At 32.3% G+C, this 24,510-nt stretch overlaps 1 protein-coding gene across 5 annotated transcripts in view; it reads right to left on the bottom strand.

Moving 5' to 3' along the window:
- Schip1 (Schwannomin interacting protein 1) overlaps positions 1 to 24,510 on the bottom strand; it is an 879,380-nt gene that overhangs the window by 69,625 nt on the left and 785,245 nt on the right. For all 5 annotated transcript variants that reach the window (XR_011951179.1, XM_072534085.1, XM_072534086.1 and 2 more), the window contains one exon: positions 1,547 to 1,658. Coding sequence is in view for 4 of the 5 variants with exons in the window: in XM_072534085.1 (XP_072390186.1) it covers positions 1,547 to 1,658 (112 nt within the window). In the remaining variant the exon portion in view is untranslated. The remainder of the gene's footprint in view (positions 1 to 1,546; positions 1,659 to 24,510) is intronic.

Genomic DNA, 24,510 nt, shown 5'->3' with positions numbered 1-24,510 from the left:
CAAAAAATATTTGTATAAAAATTTAAAATGAGTAATATTTGCTATGTAACATTACCTATGCACACAGAAAATTTCTTTAGGCTTAATAGGTGGTAGAATAGATTGATTTTACTGAGATTATAATTTTGTTCATATCTTTGTAATTTGTTAGGAATTACGAGGTACCTAAAGTATAAGAGTCCAGTGACATAGTCATAGAAGGTAAGTGAATGTAGCTAATTGTTACTGCTATTTTACTTTTGTCAGCAAATCAGCAAGTTCAAAAAAGTAATAAATGTTAATGACAATTATGCTTTGCGACATCGTCATTTAACAGCGGTGCAAACAAGAAATCAGCTTCAAGAGGTTCGAGGCTATAGTGTAAGTGTCTTTACAGTTCGTCGAAGATTACATGATTTTGGTTTGCAAAGTTGCAGACCAGGAACTGGGCCCAAATTACTTCCACGAGTGCAGAGTGCGCTTTCAGTCCCCGCGTTAGCCATGGAGGGGGTTCGGTGATGGTATGGACAGGAATATCCCGAGAGGCTCACACTGAATTGGTATTTATTGAGGGTTCGTTGACTGCACACCGGTATATTGAGGAAATTTTAGCGAATCACATAGTTCCCTTTTCTCAATATATCGACGATGATTTTCTATTAATGCAAGATAATGCGCAACCCCACTCTGCAATGTGTGTCACGCAATATTTAGAGGAAGTTGGTATTAATAAAATGAAGTGGCTAGCGTGTTCTCCAGATCTGAACCCAATAGAGCACGACATGCTTGGTAGAAATATTTGAGGTCGCGAAGTCACACCAGCCTCAATTAACGAACTTCGCTTGGCTCTAGAAGAAGAATGGCAAAATATCCAGCAAGATGATATTCGCAACCTCATACACAGCATGAGCCGATTTATATCAGGCAGTTATAGAGGCTAGGAGAGGCAATACAAAGTATTCAGATATTTTTTTTATGTTTTGTTATTTTTATCATTATTTATTAAAACAAGATCATGTCGTTGCTTTTAATCATTATTTAAATACACTGCTTCTGGAATGTCGATATGACATTCCTTCAATATCAGTCACCAAAGCCCCCATCGTCGTATTACAAATTAATACAAAAGATAATGGTAGTAATAGGAAAAGTCGTAAATTGTGGGTGGCAAAGTCATTTCGCTCTAAAAATGAACCAATCTACATTTTCACATAAAACCAAAAACCTAATACTTAGAAGACATGTTTGCAACTGAAAAACAAGGTTTTCTTCACCTTTCGATTAACCCCATATAATAAGTCAAATACAAAATTTTATTAAAAAACTCACTATGCTAAATTAAAATTTATAAATTTTTACACAGTGTGCTAAAAAAATCATCAAAATAATGCTAAAAATAAAACAACTGAAATACTTTAAATTTGACCAAAATTTTCTCCGTTGTGTTTTTTTTTTGCATCTGAGTGTACAATTAAGTATGACTGCCTTTGCCTGATCCTAAATAACTGCTTATATTTTTATCACAAAAAAAACTAAAATTTATAGAATATTATTGAAAGAATCTTACCACTCTGTAATCTGGCTTGCAAACTGGGTTTCCTTCCTGGTCTGTCAGAATAATAGTCGTCCTCGGAACCCATTGCCAATCTTCTTCTTATTTCCTCGCGATCTGTTCGCCTCTGAAACAAATTAATATATATTAAAAAAGTAAATCTACAGTTTTTATAGATTTAATAGTAATTTATGCAAACAATGCACAAAGGGTACTGTTTTACAGACACACAGACAGAAAAGTTAATAGCATGAACAATAATTGGAAATAAATGGAATAATAAAAATTAAAATAGATATTTGTAATATCCTAATTAAAACATTCAAAAAATTATAATTGATAAAGAAATTAGATTGAGTAACAATGTATTTTAATCAGAACCACAATTGTTTGGTTTTCGTAATATATGTAAGTACTTATTTGGTATGTAAAATGAAAAAGTCTTTATACAATAAAAAATTGATTGCTAGGGGTTAAATCTTGAATATTCACTGAAAGACCCCTTTGAAAACAATATTGAAGTATTTTTCATATTATTTATGAAGATATTAACAGTAGGGCAGTTTCAAATTGCCACAATTTACAGAGATGATAATTAGATGTAAATGGCCTCTTGGCAGTTTTAATGAACGGGAAAAATATTACTGACAAGAAATGCTAAGAAATCCCTTTTCTAAGTAGATAAGAGGACATGTTATGGGAATGGAGCCAAATAAACCAGTAAACAAAACACTCCTTGTTAGACCCATCGAGTGAATAAGACTCAGAAAAAGATCATTGATAAAATGGAGGCATCTAGACACATAAAAAATGATGACAATAACTTTTCTCCAGTGTAAAATTGATAATAAAGATTAAATATGATATACAAACATTACAAACCGACTTCATTTATGGCACAGTATTGGGCTCAAACTTATTTATAAAAGTACCTCAAGAATATAGTGAGAACTGTTGAGGAACTGACAAATATATATAATGTAACTAAATATAACTTAAATGAGTTTAAATATAGAAAAAAAAATGAATTTATTTTAATTAGAAATGTAAATTCGAATATTTATTAATAAAGTGTCAGCAAGATTTTATAAATATTCAAATTATTGAACAAATGAAAAATGTAAATATCACATTTACAAATTTTTAGGTAAACATATTTTCAACTCTAAAGATAATAAATAACATAAAAGTGCTACAAGAAAATAGCTGCAGAACCACATTAAGGAATGGTTTGTATGCAGTGGGGTAGAACTGCTTAAAGCTGAGGCTAACACCATCTGCAAACTTCAATGATTATATGAATCTATAGAAGAAATAAGTTTCTTGCAAGTTATCTTAAACATCTAATTAAAATTGATTCCTTATCAGACCCTTTTATACACCTAGGGCCTTCAATAACTACAGTAAAAATGTTTTATTTAACAATGCTCTTATTGCTAGAATTGATTGCCAAACATTTGAGATATTTATAATAAAATGCAACACGTCTTGCAGGGTAAAAATGCATTTTTAGATCCCTAAACATCCTACTTTTATATACTTATGTAATTGTTTTATTGTATTACTGTTTAATATACCTACTTACTGCTTGTATGTAGACATTTATTGGGAATTTTTTTAGTATATCCATTATATTATTGTTTGCTAACCACAAGATAACCACCTCATAACCAATGTAAAATAAAGAAATCTGATACTCAATTTTGATCAATTTAGCAGTATATATTATATTAAAAGTGTTAATACAAAAGTTATTGGTAATAAAACACCTTTGTGACTTAATCATTTCCAGGGGAATCCTAAAATACTTACAAAAGAACCTCAATTTAAATATATAGTAAAATAATGTTGAAATAAACACAAACTTTAATGATTTGTCTTTTGTCATTTAAAATCACACCACAATTTCTAGTAAATATATAAGCAGAAATATGATGATTTCCAAATATGAGCTTATAGAGAAGAATATTGTTGAAAATATTTCAAACTAATAACAGGTCAGGATACTTGGGATCATATCACATAAGAATACTATCATTGGAAATGTAAATAAATAAATGAAAAATCAAAGTTCATGTTGGATTGATCATCTTATCAGCCATGAACTATACGAAATACACATAATTGGCGAACTATCACAGCTGTTGCATCATAAACTCACCACATTTTATGATAAATAATGGAAGGACAACTTGATCACTACATTTCTAAAAGTAACAATAACAATTCTTACTTCTAAACCTTTGTCGTCGTCAATTGTTATCACTTTAATAAATCTGTCGACAATATTCTGTTCGTCATACGAAGGGGGCACGTAAGGAAACCATTCCATATTTTCATTTACGGCGTTATAGTCCATGCTGAACGTGGTCATAGAGTAAGCCCTTGGTGCTAAATAATCGTTTTCCCAACAGTGGTCTTCCTCTTCCTTTCTCGTTATCGTGTAATAACTCGTTTTATTCTTAGAAAAACTATTTTTAAAACTATTGATATTGTGCGTGATCTTACGAGATTTATTTTTTATGGCATCGGAAATATTATTCGTTCGATGTTTCAAACTAGTCAGCCAATTATCCAACATCGTTCAAGGAACTAAAGGCACTTTTCAATTAAACGAGCAAAAACTTAAACCTTCACAAATAAACCGATTAACTAAAGACGAAAAACTCAAAAACTTAAACGTTATCTTTTGTTTTGGCACATGTCTGTGGTTTTGTTTTGTTTTTTTACTGTTGCTATGGCGTCGAGTAAGAAAGTGCGACGGAAACGTACGCTACAGCGAGTGGGAGGAAGATGTACGAATCGTACACCTGTCACAATACGTTACGTAAAGGTGCGCTGCTGTCGGTAGCGCGGTTACAGGGACAGATCGACAAATGTTAATAATACGAGGGATATTCTCAAATTATGAAGAATATTTATTTAGCGATTTGTTTGGAGAATTAGAAAGGTATAATATTAAAATTAGCTCAAAGGAAGTCAATCATTTATATATAATTATACACCGTCAGAGGTTGTACATATTGCGCAAAAAGAGTTTTAAAGTTTTGTTTAGAAAACGTTTTGTGTTACTTTGAACAACTTATTTTTTCTCGCTTGAATAGTGTTTAGAAAATATGTAATCGTTAATTGATATACAGTATCTCAAGTCCTAAACAAAAACTGTTAAAAAAATAGGAATTTAGTTTTTTGTAAGATTCATTCATTAAACGAGGTATCACTTGCCGTAAGATACTATTTAAAAATACGAGGGGGGAACGGACTTTTGACTAGCACTGTATATCTGTACACAAGACAATAAAACATGAACTATAAACATCTTAAGAATGGATATTTTTATTTGGTAAACCAAAACCAAACGGCAAATTAAAAAAAAGCTCCTCCAGGCTTCTTTATCATTAGAACTTTTGAAATATTCGCTTGGCAGTCAGCTGGTAATATACAATAAATTTATCTTTTACTTTGATTTAAACAACTTGGTCGAATGATGTTCTTCTTCTTCTTCTTCTGTTAGTGCCTATCCTCTATGGATGTTGGCTACCATAATGGCCCATCGTATTTTATTAGCAGCTGTTCGAAATAGGTATGTGGTGGTCATACCTGTCCACTGTCTCAAATTCTTAAGCCAGGATATTCGGCGGCGTCCTGGTCCTCTGTTTCCTTCTATTTTCTCTTCTAATATCAATGGTAGGATTCTGTATTTATTTATATTTCTCGCTATATGCCCGAAGTATGCCAACTTTCTTTCTTTTTATGGATTTCAAGACTTCAGGTTCTTTTTGTAAACGTTGCATTACTGCGTCGTTAGTTATATGATGTACATATGCTATTCTGAGCATGCGACGATAGCACCACATCTCGAAAGACTGCAACCGTCTGCAAGACGCATCGGTGAGTGTCCATGCCTCTGCTCCATACATAAGAACAGAAAACACATAACAATTAAGGATTTTGAGTCGGAGATGTAAGTTGAAGGTTAAATTGCAGAGAACTTTCTTCGTCTGTTGGAAGGCACTTCTTGCTTTTTCGATCCTACATTTAATCTCGTATGAGTGATCCCAGCTGTCTGTGATGTTGCATCCTAGGTATGTTATTTTTTCTGTTCTATCCAATACTTCATTGTCTGCCATAAACTTTGCATCTGTATCTTGGTTTTTGCTTATGATCATAATTTTCGTCTTCTTATTATTTAGTTTCATTTCATATTTTCTACCGATGTTAACTACTTGATCTATCAGTCTTTGTAATCCTTCAGCACTATCCGCAACAAGGAGAGTGTCGTCTGCAAATGATGTTACCTAAAGTTAAATATATATCTTCTTCTTATTCTTTTTATGTCGACAAATCATTTTGTCTATTTTTCACTGTGCCTCCAGTAAGTTGTCGTTCCATCGTTTTCGTGGTATTCTTACTGAACATCTTCCTATTGGAGAACCGTCTCGTCTGTTGCCGTCTTTACTACTATATTTGTTGTCATTCGGCTTATAAGATCGTTCCATTCTTCTCTTTTATTTCTTACCCAGTCCTTAATATTCTCTACCTTGCATCTACGTCGTATATCTGTACGTCTAGCTCTCTCCCATAGTGTTTTACCATCAAATGTTTCATCTCTGCTGTTTCTAACATCGTTTTTGTTCTCTCTGTATCAGGTCGTGTTTTTGCCGCATATGTCATTATTGGTCTAATGACTGTTTTGTAAATTCTGTCTTTCATTTCTTTTCCGATATTTTATTTCTCCATATTGTTTCATTCAGGCAACCTGCAGCTCCGTTTGCTCTATTCACTTGATCTTCCACTTCTGTTTTGAACTTTCCGATGTTAGATAATGTGATGCCTAGATATTTAAACTCTATCGTTTGTTCTATTATCTGATTTTTCACCTCCAATTTACACTGCCAGTTTCAATAGGGTCAGTTAGTTCTTCTTTTACTTTTACTTTTATTGTGTTGTAGATATTTTCGATCGTTTTGCTTATTCCTAGAGGAATTTTCTCTTGGATAGAACAGTATCAGTATCTTTGGAATTCTGTTTGTCCTCCATGTTGAAAAAGTATTGTTTTTTTATACGTTTTATGCTTGTTCTTTACACAGTTTTTAATTTACATTTCTAAAAACTGACTTAATTCTGTTTTTATTTTAAAGAAATTGAACGTTTTAAATTGTATATGGTTCATGAGTTGAGCTTTTACTTCACTTTCATCTTTTTTGAGCTACATATCCCTTAAGGTAAATTTTTTGCTATTTGTTCTCCATGGATGAAGTAGAAGTATTCTATTTTTATTCTCCAGCTTTTGAACGATAACCCTCGTTCACCCGATTTGAACCCTAAAGATTATTTTTATTGGGGATATTTAAAAAGCAAAAATTATAAAACTAAACCAGCAAATGTTGCAGAGCTAGGGCAAATAATTATAGATGAATCCATATTAATTTCTAGAGAGACATGGAGAAATGTAATAGACGCATTCTACCCCCCGTTTAGGATAACGTCAAATTTACAACGGAGGATATTTTGAACACTTGATTAGGTAGACATTAATTTCGCAATACATTTAACTTTTAATTATTATTATGTTGACATTTAGTGGTACATAGTTTGAATCAAAAAATTTATGGAGACGATTAGGCGTTTCTAAGCTTTTCTTTTATCTTTTTAAGATGTTTCTAATTACATAAAATCGAAAGTATATACAGTTAAGCTGTTATTGAAGTAAAGATTTCAATAACAGTACGATATATAGGATGTTATATTTAAAAAAACCAAAGTGATTATTGATATCAGAAAAATGGTAAATCTGGCAACGTTACAAAGATCAAATTTTAAATCTTCATATTGCAAAATAGGTGTATTCCTGTTTTTGTACAATTGAAAACATCGATTTAAGAGATAATTAGGCGTTTTCAGACTTTTGGTTGAGTCTGTATACATGGACCGTATGTAAAGATCCACAATCCAACTGTATAAAATTTAACTGTCGAATGACATACAAAAACGTCAAAAGCACAATAAATTAATAACTATAACGTCAATTGTCAATTGAAGTAACCATAGTAGCCACATATTTTACTGTTACTTAGTAAAATATGATAAGTACTGGTAATACCAGTTGGCTATATAATATATATTATGCTCTTCACAATCATTACTATTCATTTAACAAATCAATTTTCGAATAAATAAAATCTAATTTTACTTACAGATTCGTCTAAACTCTCCAGTGTCTCGTTCTCGTCGAATGTTAATGTATACAAATCGTACAGATACGAAGTATCTTTCTTGTAGTGTCTTTTCCGTTTCAATGATGCCATTGCAATAACAAAAGCGATAACGTTAACCACAGATAATAAGTTCACGACACTCACTAAATTCGTATCAAATTTTTAGTCAATGTTGTTAGAATGAACAGTTTGTTTATAGTCAGCATTTAAAGTTTTTGTTATTCGTCACACCTAATAAAAATAATAAATATTGCACTTTAACTATTATCAATCAAAGAACCAAATTTAATCATGTTGCGTATTAGTTATAAATACGGTAAGAAAAGTATAGATATAATATAATTATACAAAGATCCTAAAAACTAGAATTGAAGAGGAATGTCAGAAGCTTATGCAAATTTCTAAATGATGGGTATAGATGGTGAACCATGTGATTGTATTATCGACGGTGAATCGAAAGCATACCTATTCGACAAGTAATGGGAAAAAATCCATCCATCATTCACTTTTCCTTAGCCTCTTTTACTTTGTTCCTTATTAATTTATATTTTTCTTTGTATTTATCTGGGTTTTTGTTTCAATATTTTCTTCTTCTTTCCATAATTTCCATTATTTCTTGTGTTATCCAAGGTTAGGTTTCTTCTTTCTTTTGTAGTTTCGTTCTATGTCTTTATAATAAAATCTTTGATTTTGCTCCACATTCTCAATGTTTTTCGTTTCTAATATTAATCTTTTCATTTCTTGATTTATACAAGTTGAAGCCTCAGCAAGTATTTCGTTTATTTAGAGCAACTGAGTATTCGCCTTAGAACTTTTGGATTTGATTATCTTTTTTACCCTCAGTTTTATTTTTGAGACAAGGAGGTTATGGTCTGATGGGACATCTGCTCCAGGGTAAGTCTTAACGCTCAAAATGGAATTTTTAAAACTTACATTGGTTCGTATAAAGCCGATTTAATTTCTAATGCAATTTGTTTATTATCCTGTGGTGACCTCCAAGTATATAGTCTACGGGGTGGTAATCGAAACCATGTGTTCATAATCGCATATAAACGCAGTGAAGCATATAACGCAGCTTTATTTGCATAAATAGCTCCAAAATATCACTAAAAATGATAATTTCACAATAAGTGAGTTTTAAAGTGTGGGCTAAACTTTTTATTAAACAAAATATGAAAAAAAAATCTAAAAATTCGATATGTTTCCTCCGTTTTGTGCATATATCTCAAGAACTATTGGTTTTAGAACAATTTTGCATTAAACATAAAAGTGTTGTAATTGAATTTTACATAGGATAATGCTAGTTTCAACGTTGATAGCCACCTTCGAAAGAAAAATCTTGCGACACATATATAAGGGCACAAAATAAAACGGAATATGGCGAAGAAGATACAACTCTGAACTATACAAAATATACCAGGATCCGGATATTATAACGTTCATTAAAATAGGATAACTGCGTTGGATAGGACATGTAGAAAGAATGGAAGAAGGTGAAATACCAAACAAAATATTCAAACAGATGCCAGTAGGAAAAAGAACAAGAGGAAGACCAAAGCTGAGATACTTAGAACAAATACAGAATGATATAACAACCTTAAAAATAAAAAACTGGAGAAAAAAAGCACGAAACAGATCAGAATGGAGAAGAATCCTGGAACAGGCCAAGACCCAAAAATTGTTGTCGAGCCAGTGATGATGATGAATGCTAGTTTCAAACCTTAAAACAAAAAAAAAACAGTTAAAAAAGGTTTATTTTGCGAGTTTATTTCCCACACTAGAATTAATGTTACGATCTTTATATTCCGAGAAAGAAATTTTTTTAAATTGTTTAATCATCAAACAAAATTTCATTAAATATTTAACAATCTAAATTAAAAAAAAAAAATTAGTAATTTTCAAAATTTTGAAGACCTAAAACTAAAACTTCTAGATACTTGAAACATTTTTTACATGTAGAAGAGCATTCAAGCTTTCAATCCTATTTTGAAAAATCAAAATCCGCGAATTGAAAGAGACTGGCAAACTTTTTAAAAAATTGTTTAAATTTTAGGCTTATAAACAATTTAACCAACTTCATCAATTGTTTATCTTTTTTTTTTCAAAACAGATATTAAAAGTGCTTTGAAAGACGCTCCAAAAGAAAGAAGATCGGTTTATTAGTTCCGGAGTTATCCGTGAGTTTCCGTGATATGATCAGTCAAAGTTGACTACGATTTACAATAAAAGTAAAATCTATGGTTTGTTTATTTTTTTTCTAAATGGGTAAACACTGATATTAGTTACAGACCGCTACAACTTGGTTAAAATGTCAATTTAAAGTGGTACATCCATCCAAAAATTAACGGGAGGTAGTGGTGGGGGTAACTGAGAGAGCGGTTGTTATCACGGCTGAATTCAAAATTGATTTTATGCCTTTAAAATTGACTAGCGATTAAAAATTTTAATCATTTCCGCTTCTATTTAACCAATTTTGATTTTTTTTAAATCGAGGTCTCTCTAGCTAAAAAAATCACATACCGCATTTACAAAATAGCTTTATTTATTGCACATATTTATATATTATGCTTATGAATACGACATACAACTATATAATATCTATATAGACTTTAAACAAGCTTTTGATAGTGTGAAAAGAGACAAAATACTGGAAGATCTCCGAAGTCTAGGTATACCAAAAAAAATATATCAGCCTCATAAAAATGTCGTTGCACGGTTCAAAAGCCGCAGTTAGAGTAGATAGAGAACTGTCTCCCCTGTTTAACATCAACATGGGAGTGAGACAGGGAGACGCAATTTCAACCATGTTGCTTAACCTAGTTCTTGAAGCAGTCATCAGAAAAACTAATGTAACCGGCCATATAAACATCAAAACAGTACAAATTACTACATATGCAGACGGTGTCGCCATTATTAGTAGAAGCAAGACACGACTAATGGAAACATTCAAGGAAATTGATCCTTAAAATAAACAAAACAAAAACTAAGTACGTGACCATCAAAAGAACACCTGAAAATGAAAATAATATGGCAATAGACAACTATACTACTGAACGTGTGGATGCCTTCACATATATGGACACAGAAAAAGAATTCCGTAAGTAGTGAAATTAATGCATGTATTTCCAGTGGAAATCGTACATACTATGCTAATAATAAAAGACTGATGACATCGAAATTATTAGACTAAAGAGTAACCCATTGTTGTGAAACCTGGGTAATGACGAAAAAAGAGAAAGCCCAACTCGAGAAGGACATACGAAAGAAAAATACTGAGAAAAGTATATGGCCCGGTGCAAGAGGAAGACGGCAGATGGAGAATCGGGAGAAACGACGAGGTGAATGAACTGAATGAAGGGTATGACATTCTAAGATTTGCGAAAAGTCAAAGACTGTCATGGCTGGGACATGTTCAGCGACAAGAAGACACAAAAACGACAAAGAAGATGTTACAGTGAAAAGCAGAAAAAAAGGAAGGCCCAAGACGAGATGGTTGGATGACGTGGAAAACGACCTGAAAACCATGAATATAAGACAATGGAGGAGAAGGACACAAAAGAGTTCTGAATGGAAGGATATAGCCAGACAGGCAAAGACTCATCCAGGGTTATGATGCCAAAAGAAGAGGAAGAATTTATATATTATAAGGATGGTTTGTACATAAAATTATTTATTCTAATCAACCGATCATCTTTTTTTCTGTCTTTAGAAGCACTTTTAATATCCGTTTTGAAAGTTAAAATCGATCAACAATTGAGGCAAAATTGCAAAAACTATTGAATAGATGTTAATGAAATTTTGAGTGATGGTTAAACATATCAAAGAGTTTTTTCTCGGAATATAAAGGCCTTATGTTTAATTTTAACGTGGAAAATATGCTCACAAAATAAATCTTTTTAACTATTTTTTTTTGTGCTTTTTGGTATTTTTTTTTTCAATAATCATAATAATTTTTGAGGTTTGTAATAAGCATTATCTTATGTAAAATTCGATTCAAAAACTTTTATGTCTATTCAAAACTGTTCTAAAATCAATAGTTTTTGAGATATATTACTCCAGTCATCAGAGACGAAAATGCCACTGAACCTCGCTGAATTTTGGCGAAAATGTCAATTTAAGAACGCTTAAAAAGATGCAAAAAGTTTACCACTTTAACTCCCGGGCTTGCCCCTAAAACATAATATAACTTGGACAAAAACGTTTATTAGAATTTTTTGTATGGAATGAACCGTTCTCTTAGAAACAATGATTGAAGCGACCGGCGATTGATAAAATATGTTTTACTTATTTATTTTTTAATAAACAACAGCTTTTTTGTGCTAAACAAAATAGTATAAGTCATCTGGTACATTGGTCCAAATAATATGTCACATTTTTTTTGTAATTTCTATTTATTAAAAAAATATATATACTTCGTTCAAGATTAGTATTTACAAAGTAAAATAGGTAAATATAACAATTTTGTGTGCTACGATTTAGGAGATATGACAATTAATTAGCTTCAGAACAAAATTATTTATCATTCTTTGCTTCTCCTGAAAAGTTGACTAAATTGACTTATACTTCTTTTACCAAGCACCCTAGATTTATTGAACAGCTTTATGGAAACCAACTTTATTTGCGGCAAAATACAGAAATTGTTTAGGAAAGCTGCACTCTTCACCTTTAAAAGGCATTTTATTTTTGTCTATAGGGCACTCTGATCAAAAGATGTCGATTTTTGACTTTCGAGTTGATACAAATTTTATTTAACATTGATTTCGCGCTCGGAAGCGACATTCCAAATCGCCGGTCGCTTCAAGCGTTATTTCTAAGAGAACGGTTCAATCTATGATATATTCAATCTATAAATAAACATTTTTGTTCAAAATTATCTCAGCTACATTTTTTATTTGAAACATTTTTTTCTACGGCGTACAGATTCTTGATAAATCGATTTTTTTCTGTTTTTACCCCCTTACGAGGGCGGTTTTAGGGGGAAGCCCTGGGGTAAAAGTGGTAAACTTTTTTGCATCTCTTTTGTAGTCCCAAAATTGATATTTTTGGCAAAATTCAGGTTGTTTGTATGATTTTTAGGGGTCAAATCTCTGACAACTGGACTATATGCGAAAAAAGGACGAACAATATTAAATTTTTTGAATAATTTTTTTAATAAAAAGTTAAACCGAAATTTTACAACTCACACATAGTGAAATTATTATTTACAGCGATATTTTAAAGCGATTTATGCGAAAAATGATTATTTTATATAGATAACACCTGGACTAAAGAGAGATAAACTCAAAACTGATTAACGAATTAGGTTTTGAAGTTTTTCTACATTTGGTTTATTATCTCTTTCCAAACATAAAAAATGGAACGCCGGTAACAGAATTTCGTTTCATTCCAAAACAATCGGTGCTATAAATGGCTATTTCAATTCATGAATCTACAATGAAAGAATTGTTAATTTGGGGTATAATTGGAAGACATTTATTGAGCGAGCAGTGGATATTATCCAAAAATAGAATATTTTTGTCGAAACGCTTCATTCTTGCTTATTAGATCTTATATTTATTGGACGATCCTCGTATAATTGCATTTTTAATTCATTATATTGAAATGTTGATGAGAATCGGGGTCATTGGACTAGTTCGTGGACTAGAATTATTTCTAGCACTCTATAATTGAATATTAAACAATAACGAATAAAGGCTTTTAGTAATTGAGTAAATTATAAATTCAAAACGATTTTTAATATATTTTTAATTAATTGTAGAGATATAAAGAGGGACGATTAAATAGATACAAAATGGGTGAATATGAAATGTAACGGAGGCATTAAAATCACAGTATACTGCAAAATAAACTAAGGAGATAAAAGTTCAAGGGAAAATATTTCGAAAAAAAAAATATAGTATTTGTCACAATAAGTGGTATAGAAAAAGGAACATTTTTATTGTTTTTCATATCGGATTTGTTGAAAATGTATATCGTTGCAGAGCAAGCAAATCTCATAACCATTTTGCAGACTATTGGAAATAATTACAAATATTAATTACAAAATATGGTATTATCTTTTGTAGTAGTTCTCCAGTATTTCATGATTTAAATTCGAAATTCTTGAGCGTGTCCCATATGTTTAAATTAAGTGCTGTCAGGTCAGGTGAGTGAAATGGTTGCTCGAAGTCTGTTATATTGAAGATTATTGTGTTTTCAAAGTGTTTGTGAAGTACGGCGACGGAGAATGTGGCTAACTGTAAAACTGCAAAATAATATGTAATAATATTTCCTCTATAAAGCACAATAATTAAATATTAGTCATAATTCACAGCAAAATAAGGACCAGTAAATCCATATCTAACTCGGCCTATGGTGACAAATAGGCGGATCAAGCAGTTTAGGAGTCACCACTGCCGGTCCTAAGCCCGGGTAAAGAAGAAAGGTTGGGCAGTGGGATGACAACTCACTCCCGAAAAAAAAAAACACTGTTAACTTGGCCTCGGGAAAAAGGACAGAACTTTGAGATACGACTCAAGCAACGAAACATGGACTATATATTTGAAAACTGGAATGTGAGGGACACTAAATAAACCAGGAGCTCAAATCACACTTACGCAAGAAATATAAAGATATAAGCTCATGATTAGTGCTCTTCAGGAGACAAGATGGCTGGGGAAAGGTGTCCGGGACACTAAAACGCACACAATTCTATATAGTGGGAAGGAATAAGGAAGCAAAGAATGTGGAGTTGAATTTGAGGTGGATAACGATTTTAAGTCAAAAATCATAGACTTCCAGGCAGTCAGTGAAAGGATATGCAAGTTAAGAATTTGCACCCACTTCTTCAACCTAACATTGATAAACATTCACTGCACAAGAGAAGAACAAGAACAACATACAAAGGAAAGCTTCTACCAACAGCTAAAGATAGTATATGACAATGCGCCCAAAAATGAGATCAAGATTATAATGACTATATGAATGCTAAAATAGGCAAAGAGTGGTAGTTCTATGGCACAACAGGAAAACACCCACTGCACAATGAAACAAGCGAGAATGGGGAGTTTTTGATAAATTTTGCCATCAGTAAAAACATGGTTATAAGTTCCACATGCTTCCCACATAAAGACATACACAAAATTACATGGATCTCACAAGATGGAGCCACAACCAATCAAATCGACCATGTGCTGATAGACAAAAGGGCAGCCAGTAGTATCCCAGATGTGAGAACACGACGAGGAGCATATTGTGGATCAGACAATCTTTGATTTCAAACCAAATTTAGATGCAGAGTTAACAAAGAAAGAAACGAAAGACAACAAAGAACAAACAAACTGGACCTGCAAAAATTGAAGATTCAGGAATGTAAAGAGAAGTTCGAAGAAGAAGTCGCAAATGAGTTAAGGACTTTAATATTATTTATGCAAGAATAATGCGATGCGAACGATTTAGTTACAAATACAATATACTAATAACTGAAGCAAATATTTCGGGAGCTAGCGATTTTAGTTAAGGAGCTTGTGAGATTTGCGACTGATTTCTAAGACAACTTTTACTCAACTGCTGGTAATATCCAAATTATGCAGGCGACTAGTGACGGGGTTTTTAAACCAAAATAACCTTTCTTCGTTACTCCTTCTAAGAATCGCAATATCGGCATGGTCTAGAATTTATACCAGGTGAAAGGAAATTTCATCAACCATTCTGAAAAATTGGAAGGAATGTTCTATAAAATACCATCCTACGATACAAAAATTTTTACAGGAGATTTCAACACAATATATTGGTAGGTAAGATATATACAAGCACATAACTGGCGTGAAGAGTAAATGAAATTACTTACTTTGACCACAAAGAAATATTCATAAAGGCACCTGGATATGGTAAATAAAAGAAAATCTGAATGATTGGAAGACTCTTGTACAGAATAGAAAGACATGAGTCTTCCAATCTTGCACATAGGACATATTATATGCGAGAGAATGATAAATTTCATGTGAAAATAGGATTGCATCAAGTCCCGGTACTTAGTCCTTATTTATTCTCATTTAAGTTGGATCAGATAACAGTAGGAAGTAATGAAAGTAATTTGGAAGAAAAACTGGAACAGTAGAGACAAGCTCATAAAAAAAAGGTTCAAAACTTAGTGCACAGTTGCAAAAAGCCATCCCACTTTTGTATATAAGTATTATATTAAATGTAATTTAGTCCTAGTATTTCAACGCCTGAAAGGCCTGAAATACTTCCCACCCAAGAGAGCGGCGCTAACGTAAACAAAAATCAAAGTCGAAGAATTAAATAAGGAATCCACGGAATACTTATACAGGAAAAGAATATCAGAGAAGATCGCTGGAAGTGAAATATTAGAAAACGATAACATCGAGGAAAGCTGGGAAAAACTCAAAAATAACATAATTGACGCAGTAACAGAATCACTTGGAGAGAGGAAAGAAACGAACACTAACATTTCAAAAAAGAACCATGGTTTAGACAGGAAGTGAAGACAAAATGTGAACAAAAGAAAAAAGTCTTTAATACAGAACACAACAGGCATAACCACTTTAAACGAATCAGAAATGAAACGAATACTTTAGTTAGACAAATTAAAAGGGAACACTGGCAGAGCTTCTCAAAATAGATGGAACACGACTTCTATAGAAAATCATCAGAAGAGAACAGAATACCGAACGAACTTCTAAAGTACGGAGGATCTGACCAAACAACTATTAAAACTAATACAAAAAATAATAGAACAAAACAGAATTGATCAAGAATGGAGATCAAGCATCTTGATCAATACCTCTCTTCAAAAAGGGAGACAAATCGAATCCGGAAAATTACAGAATTAATTTATTAAACACAACACTAAAATTAATAAACAAAGTGATAACAAATAAACTGAATGAAATTATATTACTAGCAGAAGAACAAGGATTTAGGTCGAAAATATCATGCACCGATGCTATATTTATAATGAGGCAAGTGCAAGAAAAATCATTAGAACATAACAAACAGGCATATTTATGTTTCGTGGACCTTAAGAAGGTATTTGACTAAGTCAAATTAAAAGACGTTATCCACTTAATATACGCAAAGGAGATACCTCTAGGAATAATCAAAACGATCGAAAATATCTAACTAAACAACACAATAAAAGTAAAAGTAGAAGAAGAACTAACCGACCCTATTGAAGCTGGCAATGCGATAAGACAGGGAGATTCCCTGAGTCATCTATTGTTCAACCTGAATATAGATGAAATAATAAAAAAAGTAAGAACTAGAACAGGATACCAAATGGGATAAAAACAACTTAATAACAAAATAATCTGCTATGCAGACGATGCAATACTACTCTCTCAAAGTGAAGATGATTTACAACGTATGCAGCACTAATTTAATATAGTCGCCAGAAAATTTAACATGTTAATTTCCCCAAAAAAGACAAAATGTATGGTTACAACAGCAAATTTACTAAGATGTAAATTGGAGCTGGAAGGTCAGATAACAGAACAAATGATGGAGTTTAAATAACTAAGCCTCACATTATCTAGCTACGGAAAGCTCGAAACTGAAGTGAAAGATCAAGTAAATAGAGCAAGCAGAGCTGCAGGCTGTCTGAATGAAACAATATGGAGAAATAAAAATATCGGGAAAGGAACGAAAGGCAGATTTTACAAAACAGTCATCAGACCAATAATGACATACGTGGCAGAAACACGACCTGACATAGAGAGGACAAAAAGGATGTTACAAACAGCAGAGATGAATACACTTAGAAACATTGATAGCAAGACACTATGGGACAGAGCTAGAAGTACAGATATACGACGTAGATGCAAGGTGGAGAACATCAATAACTAGGTAAGAAATAGAAGAGTAGAATGGAACGATCATATAAGCCGAATGACAACAAATAGAGTAGTAAAGAAGGCAAGAGACAGTTCCCCAATAGGAAGACGATGAGTTAGAAGACCACAAAAACGATGGAACGACTGGAGGTACATTGAAAAACAGAAAGTCATGTTTATATATATATATATATATATATATATATATATATATATATATATATATATAAAGAAAAAGCATTCAACGCCTGTTAAGCATTGTAAATAAATAAATGGAGATACCATTCTATAAACCCGTTAAAAACCAACTATTATGTAAGGAACTGAACTTTGGACATTTAAAGAGAAAGAGTAACAACTAAGGCATGTGGCGAAAATGAGTGTATATATATATATATATATATATATATATATATATATATTGTTATGCTATTAAAAATAATATTGGTTTGCTCTTAATATATTTCAAATTATAAAACATAATAATTCAAAATATTTCAACTGATAAACTATGAAAGATATTTCAAAGAAATGAAAGTCCATTATCTTTGGATTACCTGTAGTAAACAAAATTTAAGATTATGCATAGATTATTTTCTTCTTCTGTTTTCTAAATGGACTTGTACAGTGAATAAAGACAATAGGGTAGAATTTAGAAATTATATCTCTCCGTTAGTTTTTAAGAATTTGTAGAAACGATTAACATGTTAATAGTTTTTAGGAAAGTTATAATTGTAGTTAAGGTTGTTGTTTGTTATCTAAATGGGGATAAATATGACGAACTTTGATTGGCAAAGAGTGAAAAAAAGTAGGAGAGATAGATGAATGAGATTTTAGCTAGATTTTAGAGGAAAAAAAGATCAGGAGTTGTTTTCCAAGGGTGCAAAGCGAACAGTCGTAGTTCTTTGGCGGTTCCCAAATGATAGTAAGCATTAGAAGTGAATGTTTGTGAGTTTTCGTGGACTAAGTGTATCCTGACGGAAGCTGATCCAGTAAAATATTGTAAGTCATACTTTTCTACTTATATATTCCAAGAGTCACCGTTCAGGCCGGAACGAGAGATTCAGTTTATCGAGAGGAGAAGAGGCTAGCGTTTTTTTTTGAACGATACGTGCATCTGAAGGAGATCATTGAAGACGAGAGGCTCGCAATAATTTGTTTTAAGATTGCTGATTACCTAGGGAACTGCTAAGAATAGATAGTGTAGGCTACAAGGAACAAGGATTTGGACAACTCATCATCAGAGAGATAGTTTTTTTTAACATTCGTCAGTTTTTCTTTATCAATAAAGTTTTTTTTTAATTGCTTCAGAAAAGATAGAAATATTTATCAGGAGATATAGAATAACAATTTTGATTTGAAATTTTAATTTATATAGTGTATAACATTAAATTTTGAAGGTTCACGTACGTAGAACAAAATTTTGATAATCTTTTTATGAGATATTTTTTGTTTAAGATATTTGAGTGTGAATTTTATTTCAATATATAATTTTGTATCATATATGACTATTATTCCGATATTCCTTAGACCTTACCTATCATATGTAAAGCATAGATATTGAAGCACGAATATAACCCTGAGATAAGAGAATTAAATAGTGTGATAAAATCATAATTGCATCATTTAAATAAGTTTAATTAATTAATTAATTAGCTAATTAATTGCTTGGCGCACCTCTGACTTTTAATATCACATTAATATATATATATATATATATATATATATATATATATATATATATATATATATATATATATATATATATATATATATATATATATATATATTATATATATATATATATATACATATTATATATAGGAAAGATTCTTAATTAAACATTTCCGAAATATAGTAAAACAAACAACAAACAAACGTTTTGCTCACACACTAGGCACGTAAAACACAATTTTCAATAACACAATTAATTATTATTATTTAAATTAACCGTAACCGTTGTTATTACTTTGCTACTGTCGCAACACTATCATTTACGGCTGCAACATCGCCGGTACCACCTTGGCAATAAACAAAACACTACGATACAACTAACCCAAATGATCTTATGTTGTTTATTATAGAGAAATAACCATATATAAATAAAAAAGAAAACAGTTAGCGAGTAATGGGTATCGGTAGTATCTAACAGTACTGTCTAATGTTTTGACTTAATGGAGGAAATTTAGTTTTTTAGTTTCTATTGTGAAGATACAAATGATGGGGGACGCGGAGCGGAAAGAGACCGGTACGATCTCGCAATTCGATTTGATTCTATTGCGATGTTTTAATTTGCATTTTTATTACAGAGTGGAATATTTTTAGTTTATTTATAAAGCTCAATAGGTCTTGAGTGTCTAGGACTGAAAAGTTCACATTTACCATTACAATTACTACACTCAGATGCAAGAAAATGCAATGGAGAAAATTTTAGTCAAATTCAAAGTATTTAAATTTTTTTATTTTTAGCCCTATTTTGATGACCACACTGTGTATAAATTTATAAATTTTAATTTGTTGTAGTCAGTTTTTTAATAAATTTTTTTGAAACATCCCGTGGAATAATTCAGTTTGCGAATTTTCGTATTCTTCAGTTGCAACCATGTCTCCTTAGCATTGTGTTTTTTGTTTCATGTCAAAATATGCTTTGGTTCAGTTTTTAGAGCCAAATGAATTTGCCAGCCACAATTTAGGACTTTTTTAACTATGATTATTTTGGAGTTATTTTGTAATACCACGAGGTGGCTTTGGTGACTGTTATCATTATGTCATACTGACATTTACATGTTGTTTACCTATGATTGATCATGGTTCTTAGTATCGAAGATTGTGCGAAAGCCGTTGCTCTGGTTGAAGATGGGCGAAATTATAAATATGTGACCAGAGTACCACACACTCATCGCTCTACCATACAAAGCGTAGTGGAACGTTTTATATGAACTAGAACAAACAAGCGTAAAGCGGGAAGTGGCAGGAAGCGCAAAACTACCGCTTTATATGATCTTTTTATACGAGTCAACGCTTTGCGGGATCGTCATTTAACAGCGGTGCAAACAAGAAACCAGCTTCAAGAGGTTCGAGGCAATAATGTAAGTGTATTTACAGTTCGTCGAAGATTACATGCATTTGGTTTGCAAAGTTGCAGACCAACAACTGGGCCCAAATTACTTCACAGAGTGGCTAGACTACAACTTTCCAGGAAACATTTACATTGGAATTTAGGACAATGGAGTAATGTTCTTTTTACGGATGAGTCGAGATACTGTCTTCACTCATCAGATGGGAGAGAACGAGTATGGCATCGAACTGGAGAGATTTGCGAAGTGCGCTTTCAGTCCCCGCGTTAGCCATGGAGGGGGTTCGGTGATGGTATGGGCAGGAATAACCTGAGAGGCACACACTGAATTGGTATTTATTGAGGATTCGTTGACTGCACACCGGTATATTGAGGAAATTTTAGCGAATCACGTAATACCCTTTTCTTAATATATCGGCGATGATTTTCTATTAATGCAAGATAATGCGCGACCTCAGTTTGCAGTTTGTGTCACGCAATATTTAGAGGAAATTGGTATTAATAAAATGAACTGGCCAGCGTGTTCCCAGATCTGAACACAATAGAGCACGTTTGGGACATGCTTGGAAAAATTATTAGAGGTCGCGAAGTCACACTAGCCTCAATTAACAAACTCCGCTTGGCTCTAGAAGAGGAATGGCAAAACATCCAGCAAGATAATATTCGCAACCTCATAGACAGCATGAGTCGACGTGTACAAACAGTTATATAGGCTAGGGGAGGCAATACAAAGTATTAGGTTATTTTGTGGTAGTTTTTCTTTGTTATTTGTGTACTTAGGTTACAGTTACATTTCAGTTGTTTTTTATGTTTTCTTATTGTTATCATTTCCAGAAATCATTTTGTAATAATATGTTCAGGAAGTTGACCATAATAAATTTTCTCTACCAGTCACACTCTGTAAATCCTTGAAATGTTGTTTATTTAATTGGTAATTATAAAGTACAATTTCGCAATATTTTTATAATTTTATTGTGCTTGTTCTGTCTTAATTAAAAAACGAGATAAATTTGTAAGCTACTGCTTCACGCATCGGTGATAATATTGTAGGATATATTTTGTATGTCTATGTCTGGTGATATGGTATTTTAATTTACATACAGGGTGTTTCAAATAAAGGTAACCCCGTCTCTAGGGTAGGTAAAAAACTGAAAAATAATTGGGGTTTGCTTAGTAAAAAATTTTTGTAACGCCATCCGTTTTCAAGATACAGGGCGTTGAAGAAAAAAAAAATTTACGCATTTTTTACGATTTTGCCGAAACTACTGGCAACATTGTAATGAAATTTTATACGAATATGTTTTGGAAGCTGATACATCCCATGAATTTGTTTTTATATCTGATTCTCATAGAGGGCGCTAGTTACACGGATCGTACTAAGTATTAGTCAATATAACTTTTTTAAGAGTATAATTATTAATCAAAATTTCAAGTAAACTTAAACATCATTCAATTTTACACGAAAAAGGTACTCTTGGTAAAACTCGATACTGTGTACCGTTTTCGGAATATTTTGATTTGAAAATTATGAAGTAATAATTGATGCTGGTATAAAATAGTTAGTAAGTAAACAATACTCACAAGAAGAAAATTAAATTAATGACTAAGAACATAAAATAAAATTCAATTACAGTAAGTGTTCAAAATGCCCTCCGTTTTCGCGAATACACAAGTCTATTCTTTTTTCTAAAGATTCCATTAACCTTCTAAACGGTAGGGGATCAGCTATGATGTCATTAAATTGACGTTGAATTCTTTCTTCCAATTCTTGGCGTGAATTTATCTCTGTAGCATAGACTTTTTCCTTAATATACGACCAAACTGCGTAGACCAAAGGGTTAAAATCGCATGACCGAGGAGGCCAATGAATCGGAGCTTCTGCACCTCTACCAATCCATCGATTCGGAAAATGATTACTCAACCAATTACGACACCTTCTATCAAAGTGTGGTGGAGCTCTATCGTGTATAAAAAATAAAGATCTTCTATCGTTTAGCGTTAAATCTTCTAATATCTCGAATAAGGAATTGTTTAAAAAATCAAGATACATATCAGATCACCATTTAAATTTCCAGGTAGAATATGATAACCTATTAATTTGTTACCTAAAGTTGCTGCCCAAACATTAACTTTAAATGAGTGTTGGTAATGTGATACCCTTTTGACTCGTGGATTCTCATCACACCAGTAGTGTGCATTATGGGAGTTAAACATACCTTGTCGCGTAAAGGTGGCCTCGTCCGTAAAAAGAATGCATTTAAAAAAATTTGGATTGTGGGCTGTCCTTTGTTGCAGTGTTTCACAAAAATCCACTCTAACCGGTAGATAATCTGGCAAGAGCTCTTGGACTTGTCTGTAATGATAAGGATGTAATAGCTGTTCTTTTAGTATCCGCCAAGTACTTGAAGAAGAAGTATTTGTTTGTCTTGCTATATTCCTTACGCTAACTGTTGGATCTTGATCAAGTAAATTTAAAATATTATTTTCTTTATTAATTGTTCTTGCTGTTCTTGGTCTACCAGAATTTATTTTCTTTGGTCTCACATTCCCAGTTTCTCGACAACGTCGTTCAACGGCTCTAAATGTTTTTTTACTTGGTAAGTTTCTTCTAGGAAACTTTTCTGCATAACGTGTCACAGCTGCACTATAACATCCTAAACATTCGCCTAAGGTTAATAACATGTCAGTGTATTCAACATTTGAGTACATTTTGATTTGATTTTACAAATAACAAGGTTTCAAAACTCTAATTATTGTTGATTTATCGTCATAACAATCAATAAATGTCAGATTTCCATGGCACACTTGGAGAAAATAGAGGTATACCTATTAGTACTTTATCATTACTACCAGCATCAATTATTACTTCATAATTTTCAAATCAAAATATTCCGAAAACGGTACACAGTATCGAGTTTTACCAAGAGTACCTTTTTCGTGTAAAATTGAATGATGTTTAAGTTTAATTGAAATTTTGATTAATAATTATACTCTTAAAAAAGTTATATTGACTAATACTTAGTACGATCCGTGTAACTAGCGCCCTCTATGAGAATCAGATATAAAAACAAATTCATGGGATGTATCAGCTTCCAAAACATATTCGTATAAAATTTCATTACAATGTTGCCAGTAGTTTCGGCAAAATCGTAAAAAATGCGTAAAATTTTTTTTCTTCAACGCCCTGTATCTTGAAAACGGATGGCGTTACAAAAATTTTTTACTAAGCAAACCCCAATTATTTTTCAGTTTTTTACCTACCCTAGAGACGGGGTTACCTTTTTTTGAAACACCCTGTATTATTTAGCCGGATGGTTAAATGGATGGTACAGAAAGAACATATCTTCTTTTTCTTCTTTTTTTTTTTTTTGATTACGAGTTTCATCTTGATATATACACTGCCCTATTGTTTGTTTTTCCTTCTTTAGGGGCCATCAGCATAATAGGAGAATGGGATAAAATAATACGGACAAGTTAATCAAATTTCAGAAGAGTCAGGGCCAAGCCGTGTCGGGATGCAAGGGGTACGTGGCACCCGGGCGGCGCTCACAGGGGAAAGGCAAAATTTACCAAAAAATATAAATATAAAAAAAAAACAAAATCAAAACGCCAAGCAAAGTGCAAAAAAAACTGGCCAAGCATAATAAAAACAATCGTACCAAAATTATTGTGCGTAGCTGGCGATGACCGATGCTATTACATGCAACGGCGGCGGAGTTAGAGAATTTCTCAATATTTTCGGGATTTCCCGAAACTATCGTGGAATTAATATTTCGGGCCGAAATCTATACGTGTTTTTTGTGTTTTCTTTCATGCTAGTAAGTTTTATCGAAAGATAGTTAAGAATTTAAT

The sequence above is a fragment of the Diabrotica undecimpunctata genome, chromosome 6, assembly GCF_040954645.1.
Source record: "Diabrotica undecimpunctata isolate CICGRU chromosome 6, icDiaUnde3, whole genome shotgun sequence".
Classification (NCBI taxonomy): Eukaryota; Metazoa; Arthropoda; class Insecta; order Coleoptera; family Chrysomelidae; genus Diabrotica; species Diabrotica undecimpunctata.
Note: the sequence above shows the minus strand (reverse complement) of the source record. Positions and strands in the feature narration are given on the sequence as shown.